This window comes from Callospermophilus lateralis, chromosome 2 (genome assembly GCF_048772815.1).
Source record: "Callospermophilus lateralis isolate mCalLat2 chromosome 2, mCalLat2.hap1, whole genome shotgun sequence".
In the NCBI taxonomy this organism is placed as follows: domain Eukaryota; kingdom Metazoa; phylum Chordata; class Mammalia; order Rodentia; family Sciuridae; genus Callospermophilus; species Callospermophilus lateralis.
The window spans coordinates 4,379,481-4,395,208 of record NC_135306.1 but is presented as its reverse complement, the minus strand read 5'-3'; the positions used below and the strand labels follow the sequence as shown (position 1 = coordinate 4,395,208).

General features: G+C 43.3%; 1 protein-coding gene across 5 annotated transcripts in view; it reads right to left on the bottom strand.

The window, feature by feature from the left end:
* Positions 1–5,804: 5,804 nt before the first annotated feature.
* The window catches only part of Setx (senataxin), a 91,821-nt gene continuing 81,897 nt past the window's right edge, over positions 5,805–15,728 (bottom strand). For all 5 annotated transcript variants that reach the window (XM_076845200.2, XM_076845198.2, XM_076845196.2 and 2 more), the window contains 4 exons: positions 15,157–15,321; positions 11,533–11,631; positions 10,017–10,104; positions 5,805–6,871 (listed from right to left, as the gene is read on the bottom strand). In XM_076845200.2, the coding sequence (XP_076701315.1) occupies positions 6,149–6,871; positions 10,017–10,104; positions 11,533–11,631; positions 15,157–15,321 (1,075 nt within the window). In that variant the 3' untranslated portion in view covers positions 5,805–6,148. The remainder of the gene's footprint in view (positions 6,872–10,016; positions 10,105–11,532; positions 11,632–15,156; positions 15,322–15,728) is intronic.

Sequence of the window (15,728 nt, the reverse complement as noted above, 5' to 3'; positions counted from 1 at the left end):
CTGTTCTAGACTCCATTCTAGTTTCTCTGTTACTGTTCCTGTCAAGAGGGATCTGCAGATCCATTTCTGAGAAACAGAAACAAAAGCTGTCTTCTTTAAAAAATTGTTTTCCTGCACTCTGTACCCCACAGAGTGTATCCAACTCAGGGTACGGCGGTGTTGTAGTGCGCCATGTCCTGGGTTTGAGTACATTTATGGGTCTACATGACTTTGAAATAGATGATCGCCCCGCTCAGCTGAAACTCGGACCTGAGATGCAGTTAACTAAGTTGTAAGCTAACTGCTTTTTTAAAAAATATTTTTTAGTTATAGTTGGACACAATACCTTTATTTATTTTTTTTTATGTGGTGCTGAGTGAAAGACCCCAGCCCAGAAACCCCAGGCCCCATTGTGAAACCATCAGGGCGTGTTGCTAACCCACGTAAAGAGAGGTCTCTCTGTTAATCAGTTAAGGGTAGTCTATTGTGAGGGGACAGGATGGTTGAGGAAGAACAGAAAAGCAGATCCCAAGGCATGTCTGAACAAACAGGAACTGATAATGATAAGCAGGAACAGAAAAACCAGAGTGTTAATATGTAACTGTCATGAGGTTTATCCAGGAACATAAAGTGAAAAACAACTTTGCCCTTTAGGTAATCTATATGTTGGGTTCAAAATAACCAATAAGAAACCTGTCACTTCCCGCGCGCGCGAAACCTGCCCCATTATCCTATAAAAGACCTGTACCCCAAAGCCCGGTGTGCCAGTTCACCAAAGCTCCGGCTGAGGTTTTGCTGAGCACCCACAGGCGTCTGTGTCTGAATAAACCTCTTGCGTTTGCAGTCAGTGCCTCGTGCGTCTTTCTTGGACAGGGAATCGGTGGGTCTTTCACTGAGGATCAAACCCAGGGCCTCGCATGTGCTCTGCAAGTGCTTTACTGCTGAGCCACATCCCCAGCCCCTAACTGCCTTTTTTTTAGCCTCTGTAACTTGCTTGCTTGCCTGATGCTGAGAAAAGCCCCTGAGCTGTGGTTTTCATCATTAAATTCTCAAGACACAGGCCAGGAAGTTGCTGTTCTCCCACAGAGAGTCTCTGTGGGTGGGGGACAGTCCCTGGCCAGGTAAATAAAGCTCTCTTTTGTTTGAATTCTGACTTAGGGTGTTTCCTGAGGCGACTCCCCATGACACCACCACTGTAAAAGGCCTACTCCCAGTATCAATGACATTTTTTATAGAGGTCCTGCCTCTTTAATGGAAATCTGGAATCCCCTCTTACTACTGTCATAGGGAGGGAGGACACAGACATTCAGGCCACAGCATAAGGGAATAACTGATGCAATGACTGGATTTTTCATCAGGAACCATGGAGCTCAGAAGAGAGTGGACATCATCTTTCAAGTGCTGAAAGAAAATCATATTGTTGACCCAGAATTCTACATGCAGCAAAACAACCCTTGGAGAGGTGACGTGAGCATTCTTATGGCAAAATGGAAGAATCCATTGCCAGCACAACTCCTCAGTTCTCTGGCTAAAGCAAAATGATGTCAGAGGCAACTTGGAACACCACGAACAAGGGAATGTGCACAGATGTGTTCCTAGCTGGTGAAGGCATTTTTCTCCTTTTACATTCTTTAAAACTTGGATGTCCGTGGAATACAAAGCTCACACTACTGTCCACTGGGGCTTTTGAATGTATGCGGTTGTACTGTACTTCATCGACAACCACATAATACAAGAGGGAGGGCAGCAGGACACCATGATGGCCGAATGTGCAGTCTCCAGGTAGGCATCAGGGAGAGGAAGATGGGTGTCAAGTGAGGAGCAGGGAGAGCTGGGTGACCAGAAGCCAGATCTGCCTGCCTCCGACTTTGGAGACAAGTGGTCCCACCAGACACCCACCTGGCAGGGACTGGAGCACAGGAAGCTGATGCACAGGATGACCAGCTTCAGGCCAGCCAACAGGCCAGCAGGCAAGGTGACCCTGTTGCAACCTCCTGAGCCTAAGGGCCACAGGGCTGCCACTTCATTTCTGCCTTCCAAATCTCATGAACAGAAGTGTTTCCTGGGGCCTGCCCTGAGGGTTTTGGGAATTCAGCTTGGAGGCTGACAAATTACAAACCCACCACACCCTTCTTGCTCTTCCTCCCAGAACCCCAGAGGTCAGAGGCTATAATTTTAGATCTTATTGGTGAAAGGAATCACAAGAGAACTCAAAGCCCAATTTTCAGGAAAAGTAAGCAAAATGCATGGAGGTGAACTGCTCAATGTCAAGGGCAGAGCTAAGGCCATCCCCAGCCTCCTTTCCAGGTGACATCAACTCCCTCCCAGGCTGATTTTTGCAGCTGTATGGCCTCTTTGCTCCTCAGCTGTACTGCCCTGGGCAAGCCTTCACCCACCCAATGCTGTGTGCACTGGGGATGAGGCAGTAAGCACATCTGGGCTTGGCACATCTGGCTGTTCCAGACCCATTAAATCAGAAAATTCTGGGGTGGAGTTGAAGTATCAGAACCTTCTAGAAATGTGACAACTTGGTCTGTGGCAGTGCTGCCTAGAAACAAGGCAGCCATCTGCTTCTGCCACCAGGGAGCAGCTCCCTCTGTGGCCTCAAACAGGGGACATGGCTACTGTGTGTGCCAACTGACTTGGCCCAGGCCTGTATGCAGTGGGTAAGGGTGAAACAACGCAGGTCTCCGAGGAGTTGTGGAGGGCTGCCCATGTTTTGTGGTGCTGCCTAGTAGTATAAATTCCTTTTAAGCTGAAGCTAAATTTTAGTTTCCTCCCTGAATTATTAATTCCTCAAGCAGATGAATGGCAAAACCCAGAGGCGGGTGCTTTGGTAGATGTCTGGTGATGCTAAGAATCACTGCGATGGTTACTGCAATAAGGAATCCACAAATGAAGTGACCATCATGCAGCACCTTCTCTTCAAGCCATTTGCAAGAATGATGACTCCCCCTATGGTGCGAGCACACCACTTGCCCATCCACCATAATTAGTGTATGCATACTGAAAGAGCTCTGGGTGCAGCACAGGACATGAGGTCAAGTGCCTTTAACAGCCATGAGGGTGGGCAAGTGCCTGCATTTCCTGAAGTCTCCATATTTATTAAACGTGTTCCAAGTCTGCGACCACTGGCAATTATGCTGACCTGGACTCCACGCATCCCCCACTAGTGCCTTGGGGAGCTTGACTTGCTCACTGCTCATTTCCTCCTCCGCCCTGCCCCCAAGCCAAGCAGTGAGCTTGCAGTGGGCTACAGGGTCCCCTGCACACCAGGTGGCCTGTGCACCTCCCTACTGCCGAGAATTCCAACAGAAGCTGCTGAGCAAGGCGAGCTGGACTAGGGATGGATAGTGGACTTTTTTATATCCAAATTACATAAATCCCCTCTAAGAAATTTAAGCATGGAACAATGAAATGGCAGATTAAATGGATTACCTGTTAGAACCTTGTATCTTAATTCCATAACATATAGCCTATGTCAATTTTCTTGTTTCCACTTTTAATTCTGCCATTCTCTTAAAATTTAGGTTTTAACAAAGAGAACAGGTCCATTGTTTGTCAAATCCCAGCTATAAATATACAGCATAGAAAGTCAAAGCTACAGGAAAAAAACTGTCAATCTGCACAACTAAGTTCAGAAAATAGTTTAGTACATTTCTTATAAAACTAATTTACAGGAGGTTATTCACATGTATTTATCAAATTTGCTCCTGATAATTCACAAAACATATAACTAAACAAACTGTGCACAATAAATCTAAGGGAAATATATACAAAGAAGGTTAAATAGAATATATTCATTTTGAAATAACCAATACTCAAAGAAGACAGAGCACTTTCTTTGAATGTTGCTCAAGGACGCAGCAGCCATGTCTCCATCTTGCAGCAAGACGAGCCACATCCGCAGCAGTGCCATGACAGACTCGTCAAGAAGGGCCACGGCACACACACCCAATGCTTCCTGCAAATACTTTACCAACTGAAACAAATAAAACTTAATGTCAAGTTCAGTATATTCTGGGGCACAGGTTTGTTTGCAGGGATCAGGGAGCAGCTCGGTGGCAGAGCACTCACCTAGCACCCGAGGTCTTGGTTAGATCCCGGCATCCCTACCCCCACACAAAAATTAAAAAAGAAGGATGGAAAAAAAAAGAAAAAGAAAAAGAAAAAAGGCTGCAGTTCTTGACAATTTTCAGGTGACTGGCCTCTGAGCAGTGACCCAACAGATGACCATAACCTGAGAACAGGGATCAAACTGGATGGAAAGAATGCTGTTCAGCGTGGGGCTGTGAAGGATGCTCTTGGGGGGGGAACACTTGGAATTCACGAGTCAATACGAGCAGACTGGGATATGTCCCCATACCAGCTACTTTTGTCATCTCCCTTAGAAGTCCACAGTTTTTAGACTACCGAAGCGGTCACTCCTACAAGTCTCTGTTAAATTTCAGCACTTTCCCAAGATAGCAGAAAGTAAGCTGAAAGGTCACATGAGGTCTCTTGACCAAGGCACGGGGAGGAAGCCCACAGAGCCATGGCCCAGGTACAGCAGGGCTCACCCAGCCCGACCTGCTCTTCCCTGCACCCAGGGCCCAGGGCAAACTGTACCCAAAACTGGAGGCAGCGGCTGACCCAGGGCCTAAATGCTCTAAGAAGGTGAGCTCCCTGGTTTCAGGAATGTCCCGCTGACATTCGTCAGGCATCCAGGCACCCGCAGAAAGACACAGGTGATGGAACAGAAAACTCCAACTCTTTTCAAGGCTCTTTAAAACCTGCATCAGCAGAATTTCTAACACAAAACCCTTTTTGCTGAAAAAGCGGATGACAAAGAAAATTTAAAATAGTGCACATTTATCTTCAGGTATTTGTGTTCCTGCCCCAAAATCAAGTTAATGGGCTGCACAGAATTCACTGTAAGTGACTGGTTATTATAACCGTCAGGTAAACAACTTTGGAAATTTGGACAAAATCAGGCATGACAGTTGGCACTCCCTCCCTATCCTGAGCCAGTTCTCTTGCCACCCTGCTTTCCTCCCACAGGGACCACCAGTTCACAGAATCAGGGCCGCCGACCGCACACGGCCCTTTTCACCCTTGGATGTCCCAAAGCCAACAGGAATCGGTCAGCTCTCTGCCTGGTTCTAAACTCTTCTTTGTTACCCTTCTTTTTAAAGGAGTCTCTTTCCTGCCTAAAATACTCTGCAGGGCCTACCCCAATGGTTACCATGCTGCCTGGAGACTGGGATTCGCTGGGAAGTGTTGACTTTCCCTGGCAACCCACCAAAAGCTCTAACAACCCACCCGAGTTGATTCTTCCGTGGCAAACCCAGTCCTCCTTATCTGGGATTCAGTAACCACATCCATAACCGTTTGCAGGTGCATCTGAATGGTGCTTCAAGAACTTCTTCCATCTCTTATTCTAGTATTTCAGGAAGTATAAGAATTTCATCCAGAGAACAACATGTACTCTACAACAGGTAAATGAACTAATCAGATATTTAATACCCTGTGCCAAGGTGCCTGGTCTAAAAATGCAAACACCACATAAGCAGAACTTTACCTAGCATAACTGATCCTCAAACATCCCCAGGAAACTCCAGTTGTTTTTATTTAAGAAGAGCTAGAGGCATCTGATCCACTAGCACTAACTCAGATTATTCCAAATCATCTCAGCTGTTAAGAAAACTTGTCTTGCCATAGCAATGGCTGAAAGGACCTGCCTCCTCTTGCTCCCTCCCCACCCTCCCACCCCAATCCCCACATGAAGTTTGTTTTGTTGAAAATGATTAACATTTAAGCAGGGGAAAGAAAAGCGGCCTACTAGATTAAATTTTAAAAGGATTTTGTTATTTGCTATACAAATATACATTTCAACTTTTACAACATCCACTCCAGTCTGACCTCCTCTTCTATAGAACAAGAGATCAACATTTTGAGTCTCTGACTTCAAGGACATTATCACAGACACACAAACGCCCTCTGAAAGCTTTAGCAACTGACAGGAATTACTGAGGATGACCAGAGGCTCAGCTGTTAGGATGCACGCCCATGTTTTCCCACAGCACAAACTCCTTTCAGGAAGAGACGGTCTTGTCCAGATGTTCCTACTAGCTGGTCACCTTGAGTTTACAATACTGCCTGTGGCTGGCAGTGCAGGCACCTGGCTTTGCTATAAAAGCTTCCTCTTCTTGGAATAGCTCTCCTCTTTCTCCAGTCTCCTCTTCGTATGATATGAGACAGAGCCATGCTTTTCCTGTTCCCCCTCACTGAAAGCCCTGGTCTCTCTCCTGTGACAGAGCCCTGCTTCCAGGTCACATTTGCGTTTACTCGTGGAAGCATCCGAGCTCGCAGCTAGAGGCTCACCCGGCATGGGAGGTGTGTGGTTGCTCTGCAGGGGCAGTTTAGCAGCAGACAGTGGCAATGCACTGCCAAGGTCCTGGTGAGTTACGGGAAAGCCTGGCTCTCCCAGGGGAGATGTTGCTCCAGGATGCTGGGGGCTCAAGGGTTGTGGATCTCTTAGGAATTTTCCCTTGGCATCAGCACCCAATCTCCTCAGCAGTCGTGGGTCCCGAAGTCGGTCCTGAAGAGGAGGCCTTTCAGGGTCCTTTGAGGTCACAGTAACAGCAACTTCCCTGCACTCAGAGGGTGTGTGGTATACAGAAGATGCAAAAGATGTCTTGGCAAATTCACTGTCTAGCTTGTTGCTGGGCAAGCCACCTTGGGGTCTGGACACCTCTGGGGCTATGGTAGGTGGGTGCGTCAGACTTCTCTGTAGCACAGGCTTAAGTTTCAGAATCTTCATTGCATCATGTCTATAGTTTTTGTCACAGGTCTTAATGATGGCACCACGCTTCTGAGCATCCTGAATCAGATGATTCCAATGCTGGTTTTCCTTGAAACAAAGGAAAGGGCGAAACGATTATACCCCAAAGAAACGCTCCTATGGATGGGGACCACGGAGTTCCAACATTCATTTCTGAACAAACGATACATACACTTTTATGCGTAGATTCTCAACAATGCATTGCTCATCAGACAAGGCTGAAGGAAAAAAGTAAATTCAAATACATAATGACAGACAAAAACTTTGACCATTCTCACAACTGTTACTCACGCTGCAAGGTGATATACCATCATGCAGCTCTGCACTACTCTCTGGAAACTTCATGTAGCTAAATTTCCATGAAAGAAAAAATAAAACTTAAGCTCCTCAGCTTCTGTGCCCCGTTTCAAGTGTGCAATGGTCACACACTTCTAATAGCTACTGCACTAGATGATGTAGGCATAGAACACTCCCGTCCTTGGGGTCCTTTGTATAATGCTGACCTAGGGTACTGCCTGCCCTTGGCAGAGCTGATATTCGGCAGCAGGAAGGCTTGGTCTCAGAAGGCAAGCTTGAATGCAGGTGGCTATTCTAGAAAGAGGCACGGAGCTTTACTGGCTTCCCAAAGGCCTCCCAAGCCCCAAAGACAGAAAACATATTAACTGACTGAGATAGTATCACCCAATTTCCTGACTCTTTTCTGGAGCTTAACCATGAGAAACACAGCTAAATGAGAAACAGAACAACATGTTTCTTCTCTTTTCCCTTTATAATTTTCTCCAGTAGTAATTCCTGATTTACAACCACTAGGACTTGAGTGAGTCAGTTTACTAAGAACAAACAAGGGAAGAGATTAAAGGAAAAGAAAATGGACAGCAACCCTCATGTGGGCTCCTACTGAAAGGTGGTCAGGGCAGTGGGGCTGCAGTTCTGCTTGCTATATACAGGGGCTTGGTAAAGTCACTTGACCTCTCTGAGCAACTTTCCTCAGTATAAAAAATAGGAAGAATATTTCATTTAATATTCACATTTCACCACTTCTGACTGTGGGCTGCCTCTTGGCCAAGCAGCAGTTTCCATGTGCTGATGCCAGGCAAATTCACGACTCAGCAACTCTAACTCCTTTTTAGTCAATGTATCATTTACAGATCTTCTCTGAAAACCTTCCATGGACATCATCTGATTGACACAAGAAAGCTACCACCACCTGGGGAATGGAATCAGGGGTTCTAAGACAGCCCTGGAGACAGTGGCGGTGCTCTCTGAGGAAATGTTGACCCACCAATCTTTTAGGTGGGTGAGGAGGACACTGACCCTAGGAACTGGGCAATGACTGGATCCTGAAAGTGAAATCCTTTCAAGAATATCTTGACCTATTCATTTTACCTGTATGTTTGCTTTTATGTATGCTTTTGTATGCTTTATGTATGATCTTGCTTTTATATATTCACAAAGTGAAATGATAAACACTTGTCTCAAGTTCAAGATAGCAAAAAATGAGGATTCTAAGTGCGAGTCAGCACTGCGTCACAGCCCAACAGCAGTGCACAAGGGCAGTGTGCATGTGCTTGGTGGCTTCCTGGGTCCAGGGGTCAGTCACGTGAGCAGGGTGTGTGACACAGCGAGGGCCATGCGGGCAGCCAGGTCTGGTGGCTCAACTCTTCCTCCTGCTGAGAGGCCTCTCCAGAGCCTCAGTCCGTGGCTGAGACACATGTGGAACAGATGGCCTTGCTGTTTTTGCCAAGACTATCATACCTAACTTGGCACCTAATACAATCCTAAGAGCACAAAAATAGTTTTAAGGAGGGACTATTGATCTTGGCTTCTCAGAGGAAACCAAGTGCTTTCATGACTGATTCCATTTTCATGAGAAAAACAGAGCTAAAGAATTGGGGGGGTGGGGGAAGGCACCAGTGGTAGGGGCAGGCAGGTGGGACCCAAGAACAACAAAATAAGTTAGGTGGAAACCTTGTCGTGGCCTCCCCGCTCTCAGCAGTGCTGGGCTGGGTGGTGCTCTACCATGGGCCACTCCCTATCCTCCCTCAGTGGGCTGCTCTTTGTAGCACTGCCTCCCCAGAGTGAAAACACCCAGGCCATCACGGGGAGGCCAGCAGCCAGCAAATTCATGAAAGTACGAACCTGGGATTTCCAAAGACTACACCCCTATACTGGGGATTGAATCCAAGGGGCTCTACCACTGAACTCCATCTCCAGCGCTCTGCATTTTTTATTTTGAGAAAGGGTCTTGCTAAGTTACCCAGGATGGCCTCAGCCTCCAGGTTGCTGGAGTTATAGGTATGTACCATCACTCCTAGCTTGTAATCGTTTTATTTTTAATTGCTTTATTTCTTCTTCTTCCTTATTTATTTATTTTTTGTGGCATTAGCGATAGAACCCAGGGCCTTGTGCATGCTAAGGCAAGTATTCAATCATTGAGCTTTATCCCCAGCCCACTGCCTCATTTAAACATGTTAACATTTACCAATCTTCAGCAATACTAAAAGATTTTTTTCATATCAACTTAAAAATAGGGACATAAAAATTAGAAGTACATAGCTTCTAAAACTTCCTTCAAGGGATATACAAACAATGGAGATCTAGTAAGAAAAGGGGTACATGAGATAGAAGATACATTTGAATGCCCTCTAGTGGTACTAACTAAAATGAAAGGCAAAATTCTGAATTTCCTTCTCTTCTAAGATGACTTTCAACAACAACAAAATCCCAAAAGTCATAAGGCCTAGAGAGACCAAGAGCAAGTACGCGCTGCATCTTGCTGTGACTCCACCAATGACAGCCCCCCACTTTACTACAGAGGCTTGGCTCACACTCCCTGCAAAGAAGCAGAGGAACTCTGAAGGCAACAACTTCAGCGGATGCAGGCGCAGGGCTCCAGGTGGCTCAGGACAGATCGGAGCACACCTTGGGCCACATTTGCTCAGTGTTGACTAAACATCAAGCACTGAGCTAACACGCATAGGTGTGATCCCACAGATGCGGGATCATTTTAAAAAGGTACCCTGAGAACCTAGTGGAAATACCTGGGTTGAGAAAGGGTAAGTGGCTTATGTGTACACAAAAACTTCCAGGGAAAATTTACTGGAGGACATTATAACCTTTATTTGCATTTTGATGGAGAAATAAAAAACAAAAACCTACTGATAGTAACAATGGGCAAACTTGAGCTCCCTGTAGCCCCCCCAAATGTACCTACCATCAGAGTCCTCAAATGCCCGAGGATGAAGAGGCTGTACTTGGCTCGTGTAATGGTGACATTCAATCTCTGCAAACTGGCCAGGAATCTAAGCAACAAAAAGAAGTTTCTTCTTCTTAGAGGAAGGCCTCACACATTTGTTTAAAGGAGGCAGGTGGCATTTAAGACAACTCCTGTGCTCCTTTCAAGTCTTTTGAAGACAGTGAGTTCTTAGCCTTTTTGTCCCAACCCAGCACAGAAGCAATTCCCACTAAAAACAGTAAACAAACGTCAATCTCCTACTCTGACTTGGATATAAAATTTAACAGTATGACTTTTAAGTCTTAAAAATATCTTTAAAAAATCATTTCAATTATTCATTCTTAAATTTAAATACACTTAAATTGTTGAACTATTGTGGAACTAGGGCGGAAACACAAACATCAGTCAGACAAATTAATAGAAATAAAATGGGAAAGAATCGACCACTTACAAAACAACCCTGTGGTAAATGGCCTCTGTGTGTACATGCAGCCCATCCCAATTATGGACAAAGATCACTTACATTACTAATTATAAGAATAAACAAATTTACAACCTGTAAATTCCATTGAATTGAACCCAGGAGTGCTATACCACTGAGTCACATCCCCAGCCCTTTTTATTTTGAGGCAGGGTCTCACTAAATTGCTTAGGGCCTCACTAAATGGATGAGGCTGGCTTTGAACTTGTGATCCTCCTGCCTCAGCGTCCTGTGCCACTGGGATTACAGGTGTGTGCCACCATGCCCAGCTCCCTCTGTATCTTATGAGAAGGAACAGAGAGTGTTACAGGCCTGGAGCTCAAGGGAGTCCTGAGCTATCAGGTTAGGCTACTAAACTAAGTCAAAGCAGGAAAACAGAAGGGGGAAAAACAGTTTATGACACATACCATGTGGGACACACATATCTTGGAAAGAAATACACTTAATCCAGCTGTTATTTCTTATTAAATGAAAGAACAGAGTCACACTATGGAATGGGCTAACATACAAGACATCAAGGAAAGCCAACCTAACAATGGATCTATTTTACAAAAAGAAACCTTCATGATATTATAAAAGTTTTCATAAAAAAAGTTAAGAGATGGGACTGGGGATGTGGCTAAAGTGGTAGCACGCTTGCCTGGCATGCGTGTGGCCTGGGTTTGATCCTCAGCACCACATACAAACAAAGATGTTGTGTCTGCCAAAAACTAAAAAAATAAGTATTAAAAATTCTCTCTTAAAAAAAAAAAAAAAGTTAAAGAGAGCAAAATAATGGTGTTTTCCAACAGTGATAGATGATAGATCTAATCCTAAAGGCAGCCAGGCACAGTTGCATACTTCTGCAACCCCAGAAACTCAGGAGGCTGAGGCAGGAGGACTCCAAGACTCAGCAACTTAGTGAGACTCTGCCTCAAAATGAAAAATAAAAAGGACTGGGACATAGCTTAATGGTAGAGTGTCCCTCGGCTCAATTCCCAGTACAAGAAAAAGGGGACCGTAACAGCTACTCACCCAATTGAGCCCTGCATGGCATTTGCCCTGACACATGTAACAATGACACAGTCCTTCTGACGACCCTGGAAGGCATCCACAGTGTCCACTTCTGCTGGTCTATTTGCAAAAGAAAGACATGTTTACAGACAAACTATTAAATATTAAAACAGAGTCACATTTTAAAACCTTTTCTTTTTTCGTGAGATTCTTAGCAGTTAGTCTTAACTGCATTATGTCTCACCCCTGTGCCCTGGCAACCATGAATCTCCTTTCTGTCTCTAAATTTTCTTATACCAAAAACATACAAATGGAAGCATAAAACATGTGATCCTCTGGCACAGGCTTCTCTCCCTTAGCCTCACCATCCAAGACTCATGCATTGCTAGCCCATGGCACCATTCCTTCCTCTTTTGACTAGTATTTCACGGTAGACATACCACAACTTAGCCGTTCACACCGGATGGGCACTTGGGCTAGTTCTGGTTTATGACTACTACAAATCATGCTGCTATGAATACTCATGCAAAAGCTTATGGGTGAACACCTGTTCTAGTCTTTTGGGTATACACCTAGGAGTGGAACTGCTAGGTCCTGGGGTAACTCTACATTCAACTACTTGAGGAATCATTATACTCTTTTCTAAATTCACTATTTTATCTTTTCACCAGCAACGCATCAGGGTTCCATTTTTCCTACATCTTCCCCACTTTTTTTTTGGTCTAGGTTCTTTTTTTTAGGTGATCTTAGTTGATGTGAAGTGGTATCTTGGGGTTTTGATTTGCATTTCCACAGTGGCAAATGACACAGCATGTTTTCATGTGATTATTGGCTGGGTTTATATCTTCTTTTGAGAAATGCTTATTCAAATCTTTTGCCTATTCTTGAAATTACTGAGTTGTTACAATTCTTTATGTATTCTAAATATCTTTATGTATTCTAAATATGAGGATTTTTTTTTGTGTGTGTGTGTGTGGTGCTGGGGAATTGAAACCAGGGCCTTGTGCATGTGAGGCAAGCTCTTTGCCACTGAGTATAGCCCCAGCCCCTAGGGTCTTAACAGATAAATGATTTCCAAGTATTTTCTATTTGAGGATTGTTTACTCACTTTGGGTGTGAGGCTAGGGATGGAACCCAGGGCCTCATGCATGCTGGATAAACACTCTATCGCTGAGCTATACCTTTCCACTCTTTGACACTCAGAAATATTTGAATATTATTATTATTATTTTTGTGCTGGGATTGAACCCAGGGATGCTTTACCATTGAACCACATCCCCAACTCTTTTTTAAATTTATTTTTTGGAGTACTGGAGATTGAACTCAGGGGCACTCAACCCTAACCCACATCCCCAGCCCTATTTTGTATCTTGAGACAGGGTCACTGAGTTGCTTAGTTCCTTGCCATTGCTGAGGCTGGCTTTGAACTTGTGATTCTCCTGTTTTAGCCTCTCAAGGTACTGGGATTACAGGCATGCACCACCATGCCCTGTCTCTTTTTACTTTTTGAGATGAGTTGTTTAGGGACTAAGTTGCTGAGGTTGGCCTTAAACCTGCAATCTTTCTGCCTCAGCTTCCTAAGTCACTGAGATTACAGGTGCATACTACTACTGCATATAGCCAAAAAGCTTAATTGTTATGAAGTCCAATTTATTTTTTTTCCTTTGGTGTCACAGAAATTACTGCTTAATCTAAGGTCAAATAGATTCATACTTATATTTCCTTAAAAAATATATTTTCCCCCTTCGTACTAGACAATGAACCCAAGGCCTTCTTTCAAGTACTTTATCACTTAGCTACACCCCAGCCTTTTTTATTTGTTGAGACCAAGTTGTTTAGGGCTTGCATCAGTCTCCTGAGTAGCTGGGATTATAGGTGTGCACAATTAGGGCTGGCTTCCTTAAAAGTTTTATAGTTTAATCAGCTTAATCATCTCCCTAGAAAAGATACTTGGAATCTTTTTCTAAAAATTTTACACTTTATTTATTTTTGGATTTGTTATAATATATTCATATGTGCACACAAACAGTATATTTTGATCAACTTAATTCCCTAGCACCTTCCCTTTCCTTCCCTCCCTCTCCCATCCCCTTCTTCTATTCTACTGGCCTCCCTATATTATTTACTAATTTTTTAAATATTCAAAAAATTTTTTTAGTTATAGGTAGACATATACCTTTATTTTATTTATTTATATGTGGTGCTGAGGATCGAACCCAGGGCCCCACACATACTAGGTGAGTGCTCTACTGCTGAGCCACAACCCCAGCCCACCCCTATATTTTTAAAAAAATTTTTTTCTAATTAATCATATCAATAGAATGCATTTTGACACCTGTACACAAATGAAGAACAACTTCTCATTCCTCACACCAGTAGTGTAATCATATATGTATATAGGGTAATAATGTCTCATTCATGTCCTTCCCATCCCACAGCCCCACCCTTCCATGGTCTTAGGAAGAAAGGCTGTCTACTTTACTGTAAGAACAATGTTAGCTATAGTTTTCCTAGATGTCTTCTATTAGATTAACAATTTCCTACTTTGTTCAATGTTTTTATCATAAAATGGTATTGAATTCTGTCAAATGCCTTTTCTTTGTCTACCGGGATAGTCATGTGGGTCTCTTACTCTATTAATATATATATCACACATATATATGTATATCACATTAGTTTCCATATGTGGAACTAACCGTGCACTCCTGGATAAATCCCACTTAGTCATGATGTACTATCCTTTTAATATGCTGTTGACTTCAGTCTGCCACTCTTTTTAGCATTTATGCATCTATATTCAAGAAGGATATCAATCTACAGTTTTCTTGTGCTGTCTTTTTTCCCTGGCTTTTGTATGCCCTCATAAAAATGAGTGCTTGCCTTGCATGCAAAAGGCCATGGGTTTAATCCCCAGCTATACATCTATACATACACACACACACACACACCAAAAAAAAAAAAAAAAAGTTAAAAAGTGTTCCACTTTTTGGATCCAAGGACTGGTGTTCTTTATTTTTATTTATTTATTTTTAATTTGGTAGAATTCACCAATGAAGGCTGGTCTTGAGTCTCTCACTATCAGGAGGTATTTGATTACTATCTCCACCTTTTTACTTGTTTATATACATCTGTTCAGATTTTCTCTTTTTATAGAGTAAATTTTGGTCATCTCTGGGTTTCTGGGTTAAAAAACTCTTGAGGATATATATTTATTTTAGTTGTTGATGAACCTTTATTTTATTCACTTATTTATATGTGGTGCTGGAAATCAAACCCAGTGTCTCACCTATGTGAGGCAAGCACTCTACCAATGGGCCAAATCCTTGAGTTAATGGATTTCTAGTATCTGATCCTTAATTTTCACTCTACATAAAAAACTACTTATATTCAAAATGAAATATGACTTTACTAGTCTCTCTAGAATTAAAATTCAGGACAGCAAATCATGGAACTAAAGTGAAAAAATTGTGGAGATTTTTTAGCCAGTTCCACTGTCAAGCACAATGTTGACATTCCAACTGGCAGGAGGTGCCCGTCTCCAGGGCCCAGGACCCACCCAACAAGTCTAGGGAAGCTGGGTCCCAGGCTCCTTCTGCCCTGTTACCACTTCACTACTGCCTAGAAACAGATGTAAATATATCTCACCCTTTCCGATCAAACTCTTTGTCCAAATCCTTCTGAATCATTGTCTTCTGAGCCTTGTAATGGGTTATTATGCCAATGTTTCGAAAAGTGACGTCTCTTCTTTTGTCTTTAATAAGTTTAATTATTTCCATCACCAATTTTATTTCTTGAACATTTACATATGAGCTAAATAAGATTTAAAAAAAGGACACATGAAAACTAATAGCATTCTAATTGCTAACAAGTCCCATGTAGTTTGCTTCCCGATACAATGAAGGGCAAGCAAGACAGGCTCTCTCTTTTATTCAGCCAGGACTGACTCCAGGAGGATGTTATAATGACCATTAATATTGGACATACAAATAAGCATAAAACTGCACAGTGAAACATGAAGATTTAGAAAGGGGAGAGTCTGGAGTCAAATGAAGTTTAGTCACCAGTATTTCCACCTGTTAAAACACGGATAGCAGTAGTGCGAGCAACAGTATCTATAATAATGAGAATATACACAACGAGTAACACCATTTAAGGATCTGCTACCCGCAACACACTGAGAAAGAGCCTGGGATGTGTATCTTCCTTAATTCCCCATC